Below are 12,191 nucleotides of genomic sequence, written 5' to 3'. Positions count from 1 at the left end.
GAAGCGTGTGGAAAAACCAAGGCGCAAAATAACTGCCCATGAACTGAGAAAAGTCAAGTGTGCAGCTGCCAAGATGCCACTTGCCACCAGTTTGGCCATATTTCAGAGCTGCAACATCACTGGAGTGCCCAAAAGCACAAGGTGTGCAATACTCAGAGACATGGCCAAGGTAAGAAAGGCTGAAAGACAACCACCACTGAACAAGACACACAAGCTGAAACGTCAAGACTGGGCCAAGAAATATCTCAAGACTGATTTTTCTAAGGTTTTATGGACTGATGAAATGAGAATGAGTCTTGATGGGCCAGATGGATGGGCCCGTGGCTGGATTGGTAAAGGGCAGAGAGCTCCAGTCCGACTCAGACGCCAGCAAGGTGGAGGTGGAGTACTGGTTTGGGCTGGTAGCATCAAAGATGAGCTTGTGGGGCCTTTTCGGGTTGCGGATGGAGTCAAGCTCAACTCCCAGTCCTACTGCCAGTTTCTGGAAGACACCTTCTTCAAGCAGTGGTACAGGAAGAAGTCTGCATCCTTCAAGAAAAACATGATTTTCATGCAGGACAATGCTCCATCACACGCGTCCAAGTACTCCACAGCGTGGCTGGCAAGAAAGGGTAAAAAGAAGAAAATCTAATGACATGGCCTCCTTGTTCACCTGATCTGAACCCCATTGAGAACCTGTGGTCCATCATCAAATGTGAGATTTACAAGGAGGGAAAACAGTACACCTCTCTGAACAGTGTCTGGGAGGCTGTGGTTGCTGCTGCACGCAATGTTGATGGTGAACAGATCAAAACACTGACAGAATCCATGGATGGCAGGCTTTTGAGTGTCCTTGCAAAGAAAGGTGGCTATATTGGTCACTGATTTGTTTTTGAATGTCAGAAATGTATATTTGTGAATGTTGAGATGTTATATTGGTTTCACTGGTAAAAATAAATAATTGAAATGGGTATATATTTGTTTTTTGTTAAGTTGCCTAATAATTATGCACAGTAATAGTCACCTGCACACACAGATATCCCCCTAAAATAGCTAAAACTAAAAACAAACTAAAAACTACTTCCAAAAATATTCAGCTTTGATATTAATGAGTTTTTTGGGTTCATTGAGAACATGGTTGTTGTTCAATAATAAAATTAATCCTCAAAAATACAACTTGCCTAATAATTCTGCACTCCCTGTATAGACATTTGCAATTACCCATGGTCTTCCTTCCAAGAGACAGTCGATCAAAACATATCGCCCCTCCCCATCTATGTCTAATTCTCCTATTTTAATATCCACATCCCGGTGTATTAATACACTCACCCCTCTGGCATATGATGAGTAGACTGAGTAAAAGGAGTGCTGTATCCACGATCTAACCAATCCATTTATCGTTTCACCTGTCAGATGCGTTTCTTGTAAACAGACTATCGCAGGTAAAAATCTATGTATTGCATCAAAAACTGCCACTCTCTTTACACCCCAGTGGCGTAGGGATCACCATAGCAACCATAGCAGTGGCTATGGGGCCCTACGCCACTGGGGGCCCGTCCGGGCCGCCTTCTGTTGATTTTTTTAATTTTTTTTTATTTACACACACACAGGCAGCCAGGCCCAAGCCGCGGACCGCCCGCCCACTACACTAGACTAGTGCCAGGCCCGCAGCGCAGGAATCCTAAGTTCTGGATCTTCAGTTGAAGCCGCGGCGGGCGTGTATGGGGGGGGTGGGGCCTGCTGCTGGTGACTTGCGGCACCATTGTGAGCTGCAGGACAGGCTAGGGGAGGGCCGAGGGCGGGCACAATTAGTGGGCGGTCTGTCCGTGGCCCAGGCCGGCTCGGGCCTGGCTGGGGAGGAGTCAGGAGCAGTCAGAGCAGCACAGATAGAGGTAGGCAGTGGAGGGGGCCGGACCGGGGGCGTACCTGAGTGGAGGGAGGTGGGACTGGAGCCAGCCAGCCACCAGGTTGGAGAAGCAGCAGAGGGAGGTGGACTCCTGCCTCGGTGCTCCTGCCTCCTCCTCAACTGGTCTCCACTTCAGTCTCCAGTCCTGCCAGTCTGTGCCTGCTGCCTGCTGTGACTAGTGTGCTCTAAATAAAAGTAAGTGAAAGAAAGTGAGAACTTATGATTTATGAGATACTTGATCTGAATTCTGAAGTTATAAAGAGCTGCCTGCAGAGTGGGGCCCCCAAGAGAAGCAAGGGGCGCCCTCCTTATCATTGCAGGTCTGCATGCAGCTCTTTTTAACTTCAGAATTCAGATCATCAGACTCTCACTAATTACAAATTTACAGCACACACCCCTGTAGTGTCCACCATCAGACAGGGGAGGGAAGAAACCCCAGAACTAGAGTGTGCCCCCCAACTTGGGGGGCATACTGACACTCTAGTTCTGGGGTTTGTTTTCTTCCCTCCCCTGTCTGATGGTGGACACTACAGGGGTGTGTGCTGTAATTAGTAAGTGAGAGTCTGATGATTTGAAGTTAAAAAGAGATGCCAGCAGTGATAAGGAGGGCGCCCCTTCCTTCTTTTGGGGGGCACACTCTAGTTCTGGGGTTTCTTATCCCCCCTTATATGACAGACTAAGGGTACTTTTACACTTGTGGCAGGACGGATCTGGCAGGCTGTTCAGCCTGTCGGATCCGTCCTGCTGCTATTTCGCTGGACCGCTGCTCCGTCCCCATTGAGCGGTGGGAGAACTAGGATGGGTGTTTGGGTGGGAGCTCTGGAAGGGGTGGTGGGAGGCTCGATAGATTTGGAGGGGTGGGGGGGCATAAAATCTTTTTGCTATGGGGCCCATGCATTTCTAGCTACGCCCCTGTTACACCCCTACTCAAACCCCTAATATTCCAAGATATAATTCTCATAGAAGGCTATTTATATATCTGCCCATCTCAAGAGTGTACTTGGAAGACCCCCAGAGGGGGAGGGGAGAGAGAGAAGAGGAACAAAACACAGAGAAAAGAAGGCGAAAAAAAAAAAAAACAACAACATGCGCACACTTTAAACAGGAGATGTGGCGTGGATAATTTAACTGTCCGCAGCGGACAACGTCTACGGAAAAAGTGCACTGGATGTCACTGATATTTTAGGGATGCGCACACTTTACACAGGAGATGTGGCGCAAATAATGTAACTGTCCACATCGGCCTATTACACGGTATTTAGCGCAGGATGCACTAAAAATATATATTGCTGCTGTCACACACAATAGACCGCATTTGTGGATCCGCAATACACGGGCATTTTTCCGTGTGCATTTTTCCGGAGCAGCCAAGAAACGTGCAGGGAGGAGACTCGAGCATGGAGCCTCGAGCACATGCGGTACTTGGCCGAGTACCGCCATGTGCCGACTATCGAGATGCTCGAGCTGAACAGGTGTTCGGCCGAGCATGCTCGATCATCACTAGTTATTATCCATATTGCTTCCTTTGCTGGCTGGATAAATCTTTCCATCATTATACACTGCTCGTTTCCATGGTTACAGACCACCCTGCGAGCCATCAGTGGTGGTCGTGCTTGCACACTATAGGAAAAAGCCTCAGCTTCTCTGGTGGCCGGGACCATGGGAGCGCACATAGGCTGGTGCTTTTTCCTATGTTCGTATGTTGTGCACGACCACCACTGATGGATTGCAGGGTGGTCTGTAACCATGGAAACAAGCAGAGTATAATGTGCTGGAAAAATTAATCCAGCCAGCAAAAGAGGCAATATGGATAATACCAATACATTAGTAAGTAGCTTGTATTAACTTTTTCTACATGATAAATGCCATTTACTGAAGTGAGACAACCCCTTTAACAACAGGCCGAGCTAAATGTGAAGTGGCTGATGCAATCCTGACTAGAAAGCTCCTCCTTCAGACGGCAAGCTAATTCCCTCTGCTGAGTCTTGTCTGATATTATGTTTGTCTTCTTGTTCATACAGAGAGGCCTTACTGGCAGAGATGGGGGTTGCCATGAGAGAGGATGGAGGAACACTTGGAGTGTTTTCACCTAAAAAGGTACATTTAAGAATTTCTGTGACCCCTATTGATGTCCAACTTCTCTATTTTACTTTATTTGCTATATATACACTGAACAAAAATATAAACACAACCCTTTCGGTTTTGCTCCCATTTTGCATGAGTTGAACTCAAAGATCTGAAACATTTTCTACATACACAAAAGACCCATTACTCTCCAATATTGTTCACACATCTGTCTAAATCTGTGTTAATCATGCTCAATGCCCAGTGAGTATGCTGGCCATGCAAGACCTGGGATGTTTTCAGCTTCCAGGAATTGTGTACAGATCCTTGTAATATGGGGCCGTGCATTATCATGCTGCAACATGAGGTGATGGTCGTGGATGAATGGCACAACAATGGACCTCAGGATCTCGTCACGGTATCTCTGTGCATTCAAAATGCCATCAATAAAATGCACCTGTGTTCGTTGTCCATAACATACGCCTGCCCATACCATAACCCCACCGCCACCATGGGCCACTCGATCCACAACGTTGACGTCAGCAAACCGCTCATCCACACGACACCACACACGCCCTGAACAGTGAAAACCGGGAATCATACATGAACAGAACACCTCTCCAACGTGCCAGACGCCATTGAATGTGAGCATTTGCCCACTCAAGTCGGTTACGACGACGATCTGCAGTCAGGTCCAGACCCCGAAGAGGACGACGAGCGTGCAGATGAGTTTCCCTGACACGGTTTCTGACAGTTTGTACAGAAATTCTTTGGTTATGCAAACAGATTGTTGCTGCAGCTGTCTGGGTGGCTGATCTCAGCCCATCATGGAGATGAACATGCTGGATGTGGAGGTCCTGGGCTGGTGTGGTTACACGTGGTCTGCGGTTTTGAGGCCGGTTGGATGTACTGCCAAATTCTCTGAAACACCTTTGCAGACGGCTTATGGTAGAGAAATGAACATTCATTGCACGGGCAACAGCTCTGGTAGACATTCCTGCAGTCAGCATGCCAATTGCACACTCCCTCAAACATTGTGACATCTGTGGCATTGTGCTGTGCGAACTGCACATTTCAGAGTGGCCTTCTATTGTGGGCAGTCTAAGGCACACCTGTGCAATATTCATGCTAATCAGTACCTTGATATGGCACACCTGTGAGGTGGGATGGATTATCTTGGCAAAGGAGAAGTGCTCACTAACACAGATTTAGACAGATTTGTGAACAATATTTGAGAGTAATGGGTCTTTTGTGTATGTATATATACACACACATACACATAAAACCTGGGGCATAAATGGGCAGCTATAAGCCCACATCCTGGGGGCACATTAGTGTAAATACATATATATATAGACATGTATGCTGACAAAGGGGCATACATACATCTATACATACATACACACACAACCTGGACAGACCCATATACTGGGCCCACATATGTGTCCACTGGCCATACAGTATATATATATATATATATATATATATATATATTCAAATATCACCCTTCCCTCTACAAAGAGTAATGAAAATGACATCAAATCTGAAATGTTCTAGATGTTATCTTCTAGTAGTTTTTGTTTTTCGCTAACAAACATTTACAATAATTTTCTGTTGATAACATCATTAATATTTTCACTCATAATCATTTTGTATTATTTTAAGATATATTATGTTATGTTCAGTGTAAGGCCCCATTCACATGCTGTTTCAGCCTCTGTTTGGCTTACCGTATACAACTGGAAAAGTGCCCAATAATACCTTTGAGAGAAGGCTGTGACATATCGGCGCACAATGGGATAAATCATCTATGGGTCCCATATGTTTTTTTTTACTCTATACTGTTGTAGGGAATTGCATAGTCTACTGTGTTATTCCATACCGTTTTAAAAATTGCAGTATATCAATATATATTATTACACTCATTTGGTCTCGGTCAGGTGTCTGGAGCTGAATGGATACGTTTTGCATGTACATAAAAGCTTTTTCACGCTAAGCATACATTACTGCGAGCAGGACAGCAGTTTTATATGATAGATAACGGCTCTCCCTGAGAAGTGTCTAGCAGCCAATTCTATCTATCATGTCTAGTTACACATTTGATTTAGTGTAAGTTGCATGACAACATGGAAATCAGATATTCTGCAATTATCCAATTTTTGGCTCACATTCACATATGCATTTTCAGTGCTGTTTGTGATACAGTTTTTCTAACCAAAGGAGTGGATTCAAAATGAAGAAATCATAAATAAAGGACATCTACTTCACATTTTTTGTATCTGTTCCTGTTTTTGGTTCCAAGAAGTACAGTACATATGGGAATGCATCCTTTTTTTATTATTATTATTATTTATTATTATTAAAGCGCCATTCATTCCATAGCGCTGTACATATGATAAGGAGTGCACATACATAATACAGACAATTGCACTAAGCATTAATAAGACGAGTTACAAACTGGTACAGAAGGAGAGAGGGCCCTGCCTGCGAGGGCTTACAATCTACATGGTGTATTATACAGTGTATAACTGATTTGCCTACTGTACCAAGCGATAAGATTTGCAAGCTATCCTCCACTGCTGTTGTGATACATTTCCTTAGACACTGTTTTAGTCCGTTCTGCTCTAACGTAACAGAATGAAACAGCCTAATCTTTAGTTGCAGTAATTTCCACAGCACAGTATCATCCAAGTGCCAGAAAACTGCACTTGTGTTCTGTGTCTTAAAGGGGTTATCCCATCAGTAATGTAAAAGATGAAAACATAATATCATATAGTACGTGCCAGTCTCTTTCTAACACACTTAGAAGCAGCCCTGTACCTCACATGGATCCAGATATACCTTATGCATTGCACTAATTACTCTGCTAGATTTATTTCTAGCTGCCAGCTTAGGGAGCGTGCACTTTCTGAGGGGGCGTGTCATTTCTACTGTAAGTGGTGCAGTTGAAGGACGGAACTGAGCAGGTGCGTCCATCTCAGTGAGCAGGACAGAGAAATTAGAACAAGAGCAAACAGCAGGTGGCGCTATACAGATAGAGTTCAGTGAATAACTCAATGACTATACTGTTGTAGAAATATTAGTAGTTGTAATCTGCTCGCATCAAACTTTGTGTAAGGAAAAAGGTAAATCCCCCTTCCCTCAACCGCGGTCAGAGTCAGACACAGGTGTTACCATCTCAAAGAACTGAGATCCACCTCAGCCTCCCTTTTGTCGGTGCCAAGAACCCGCCTCAAGACAAGGGGGACAGACGTTTCTCAGTATTAGCCCCCAAGATCTGGAACTCCCTCCCAGAACATATTAGAACTATACCAGATTACCTGGAATTCAGGAAGCTGGTTAAGACCTGGCTATTTGTGTAGGATGACGTGGGAGCCCACCAATACAGCCGTCCACAAGCGCTTCGATCGGATTGAGTTCCTCTAGAGCGCTATACAAGGACTTAGTAACATAACATAACAAATTCTTCTGAGCAACTCCCCCTCCTCCCTGCCCAGTCTGTTTCTTTTATTTACTGACAAAATGTGTAAAAGGGGCTGGCCCACAACAAGGATGCAGGAAGTGATGACATACAGGAAGTGAGACTTGTCAAAGGACAGGGAAGGGAATCAACATGGCTGGACAGACAATGCACACACCCCATCCCTGTATAAGGAAGGATGAATCATGTCCATTGTCTGCCCAGCCAGACGGCCGCCCATCCCCCACCACTGTCAGCATGGATCCCATTCAATACTGCTCAAAGCGACCAGTATCTAGTGAAGATCATTCTACTGGTTCTTATAGGTTTGAGACCATCTGTGAGACATTGCTACAGCTATTGTCAGTACGAGTATACCGACAAGGCAGATATGCATGTCTTAAAAGCAGATATGTATCCAGAAAGGAAGTGTATTAAACATATGCCTTATTAATTATCCTAATGAATCTAAAAAACTTTAGTTGTGAAGGTGTACATAGTCTAAGGTTCTGAATGTTTATGTTGTCATTATGTTATTTACTTTGCCTTTTGTTCCAATCACTCACATTTTCATTCAATGGGATTGTCAGATCAACACGGCACCTCTGGAAATGTATTCAGAACTTGTTGGGGTTTATTCCCCAAAAGAGGTTGGTGCAGGTTTGGTGTGCTCTTCTACCCCCCAGCCTCTTCTTCAGTGCATGCATAATACAATGAATGCCAAATGTCATCAGTATATTTACTCTGATCTATTCTTTGTACAGTTTGAACTATTATGAACCTCATTTTTAAAGATGGTTTCTTGGGCTTTAAAGATGTCAGATTAGTGGGGATTCTGACTCCTAGCACAGCATCTGATCAGGGCAGAGCAGCAGAGAGCTGCAATAACAGGCACTCCCACTACAAAATGTACAGAGCTGTGCTTGGTAAATAATGAAAAGGATGTGGCTCATTAATGGGGGTTCCGGGAGGTGGATCCCCACCAATGTGATACTCATAGCTTTTACCAAGATATAGCCTTTTCTAAATCATAACCTCTTGGTGCCTCAATATAGTTGCACCATACTTTCCATCTTTTTCTTGTAAACAGAAGTTTGATTGCTATGTTTTGCTATTGCATTCTAATATACTATTAGGTCTACTATTCAATGGCTATTGTATCTTATTAAATTCTATGTCTTTACATGTGTTCTTCAGACTCCTCACCTTGTAAATCTCAATGAAGATCCTCTGATGTCGGAATGTCTATTATACTACATTAAAGATGGAATTACAAGGTGAGTACAGACATAAGTTTACAACAGAGAGAGCTGGAAGGAACTGGTCACCAGCCTGTTGGAGTCACAGGATTCCTGTTCTCCAAGGCCAGACCTAGCGATGAAACTACTTAGGCTAGTAATTCTGGCTAGCTAATCCAGCGGAGTACAACCTGCTAGAATTCTACAGCCGTAATACAGTAAAAATGTAGTGAACTGGCCAGACAGGAACCGTTGCATGCTGCGGTTTGTGTTCAGCCGATTCCTGGCATTCTCTGCCGGAACTGGACCCAGATCACAATGACGCAGATGTAAAAGTAGCCATATCAGTAATTGTCTAACTACAATTGTGAAACTGAGTCACTGCTGTTTCATGATGATGGGTCTGTGGACAGAAGTAGCTGGATTCTGCATTGTCTAGAGCTTTTTGCTCAGATTCAGTCAAATGCAAAACTGATAGGAAAACATCTTACAGTTCATATGGATAATTAACCAAAACATACAAAGCTTCTCAAGGGTGTTTTCTGGCTTCTGTATATTGATGACCTATACTCAGAATTGTGTCTATTAAGTTTGAGACAAGTTTGAGACAAGTTTGAGACAGCACGCCAAAGGGATGATTTAAAAAACTATGCATTCATTCAAATTTCAACACCAGTGGAAAATATATTACAACGTTTCGGGCCCAATATTGGTGCCCTTCTTCAGGCTGTGTCTGTTGGGAATTCGGAATCACAGCGTGAATTGGTCAGAATTGGTCATGAATACCAGACTGGTGGGGGTCCAGTACCCCGCACACCCACCGTTTAGCTGTTGGCAGCCACCAGAAACAACAGTGGACAGAGCTTTCTGCTTCCACCTCCATCCAGTGTGTTGTTTCCAGCATTGGCGGCAGCTGATCAGTGGAGGTGCCAGGTGGACCCCCACCAATCTGGTTTTGATGACCAATCCTGAGGATAGGTTATTAATATGTGGGGGTTGTAAAACCCTTTTAAGGCAAAAACATGGCACATACGTCAATGGCTGAGTCATTCACCAACTGAGCAATGCTTTCACTTATTGAACACAAAATGGATGCCAGACTGCCAAATATATTGGTCAAGGCACTACCAAGGTACTGTATTCAAGAAATACGAGGCATGCTATACCCACAAAGAAGCAGCACTGAAGACAACTGCAGTAAAGGCCTAGCAAAGCATGAGGAAATGCTGATGTCCATTGGTGCAGACATCAGGCAAGCATTTACTGGAAAAATATCCCATCCAAGTATTAAAAATAATATATGTCTGGGTACTTGACATACGCATTATTTTTTCCTATTGTGTTGTGGCAGAGTTGGACGTGTGGATATAGAGAGGAGACAGGACATTGTCCTCAGTGGACATTTTATTCGTGATGAGCACTGTATTTTCCGGAGTGATATCATGCCTTGCGGGTCAGGTAATACAATCAAATAATTTGTTTTGCAAACTTGTTTTTGAATAGAATATGGCAAACATTACTGTAGTAAAAAAAAAAAAAACTTGCTCATTGTTAATTATAGTCCTTGAAAAGCACTATACGATTATTCCTCATGTTCTTATATATTTATTATAGTGTTTTAAAAGCACTGTACTGCTATTCTTCGTATTCTTATATATTTAATATAGTGCTTTAAAAGCACCATATTGTTATTCCTCATATCTTATATATTTATTATAGAGCTTTAAAGCACCATATTGTTATTCCTCATATCTTATACAGTATATTATTTATTATTCCTCCTATCATATATTTATTGTTTATTATTCCTCATATCATACGGTATATTTATTGTTTATTATTCCTCATCTTATATATTTATAATTTATTTATTCCTCTGCAGTTTTCTGAAAATAACACAGCCCGAACCGCTTAATATACACAGTCCGTTCAAACTGTGTTTCGAAGCTCTCGTTGCTGAGTGGTGTGCCGTTTATTTTTGGAGTCGATCAGATTTGTTGTTTTTAATAAATTAACATTTAAAAATAAAAAATTCCCCATAGAAATGAATGGAAGAATTCTGCGATTAATACGGCCCGAGCTGCTTAACGAACAGACTCCGTTCAAACTGTGTTTCGAAGCTCTCATTGCTCAGAAGTGTGCTATATATTTTTGGAGTCGTTCAGATTTGTCATTTTTATTAAATTTACATTTAAAAACAAAAAAATTCCCCATAGAAAGGAATGGCAGAATTCTGCGGTTAATACAGTTTGTACTGCTTAGCAAACAGACTCTGTTCAAACTGTGTTTCGAAACTCTCGGCGCTGAGAGGTGTGCTATGTATTTCTGGAGTCGTTCGGATTTGTCGTTTTTTAATACACTTTCGATTCAAAATAAAAAATAAATCCCTATAGTAATGAACGGCAGAATTCTGCGATTAAAACAGCCTGAACCACTTAACGTGTAGATTCTGTTCAAGCTATATTTGAAGCTATCAGCACTGAGAAGTGTGCTGTGTATTTTTGGAGTCGATCGGATTAATACAGCTCGAACCGCTTAACGCACGTGTGCCGGTATTCACTATAATTCTATATTACTCATACTATGATTTAGATATGCTTGTTGTCGGTATGCACCTCTAGTATTATATTCATGATGTTTAAAATAACACACCAATCAAACTATTATGCAGAGATTACTGTACACTTTGAACTGTGCCATTATATGTTACAATTGTACATACTACAATTCAGACACATTTGGTGTCAGTATATACTGCACTGATATTTAAGCTCTATATTTTAAATAACACACATTGATACATGTATACACGTATACTTTGAACGGTGCCAGTCATCACTCCAATTCTATATTCTGTATACTATAATTTAGATACACTTGGTGTCAGTAAAAACTGCACCTCTAGTTTTATATTCACAATAACACACACTAACCACAGTATTATACATCGATTACTATGTACTTTATGCTTGAACTACACCATTACATATTGAACTCTCTCTATCACACACACAGACTTTTAGCTCTTTTCAAGCACTATGTATTTTCTTTGTGAAACGCACATCTAGTTTTTGTTTCCTCTTTCACAGTTGCAGTGACACTCGAGCCTTGTGAAGGGGCTTGCACATACGTAAATGGGAAGAAAGTGACAGAGCCGTGTGTGCTGAGATCAGGTGGGAATGTCTCCTCCGTACTCAGGCCATATGATAAGTAAGGCATATATGAAGGCTACTTGGAAAGGGAATGTATCTGTTATGAGTATCTAAAGAGATAGATTTTTGTTGGTTAAAACAATAATTCAGTTAACACAATAAGTATAATAAATTCACTGATGACATTTTTTTGATACAGAGTAAAAAACTAGTGAATGGTTTTCTGTGCTGCTGATCTTAATGATTGATATTCTCAGCTTAGTCTCTCAGGAACACCACATGAGCACGCTACCTGTGTAGCTATCTGCATTATTAATCGAGTCTTATATTGGCCATGTTATGGTGGTGCTCCATGCCCGTCACTGTCCCAAGAGCCTAGGCAGGCACGAGCG

General features: G+C 42.5%; 1 protein-coding gene across 1 annotated transcript in view; it reads left to right on the top strand.

Moving 5' to 3' along the window:
- The window catches only part of KIF1A (kinesin family member 1A), a 159,486-nt gene that overhangs the window by 79,392 nt on the left and 67,903 nt on the right, over positions 1 to 12,191 (top strand). The window contains 4 exon segments of the mRNA XM_040427918.1: positions 3,907 to 3,982; positions 8,607 to 8,686; positions 9,999 to 10,105; positions 11,737 to 11,820. Of these exon segments, the coding sequence (XP_040283852.1) occupies positions 3,907 to 3,982; positions 8,607 to 8,686; positions 9,999 to 10,105; positions 11,737 to 11,820 (347 nt within the window).

This window comes from Bufo bufo, chromosome 4 (assembly GCF_905171765.1).
Source record: "Bufo bufo chromosome 4, aBufBuf1.1, whole genome shotgun sequence".
Lineage (NCBI taxonomy): Eukaryota > Metazoa > Chordata > Amphibia > Anura > Bufonidae > Bufo > Bufo bufo.
The sequence above is the reverse complement of the archived record's forward strand: the minus strand, read 5'-3'. Positions and strand labels throughout refer to the sequence as shown.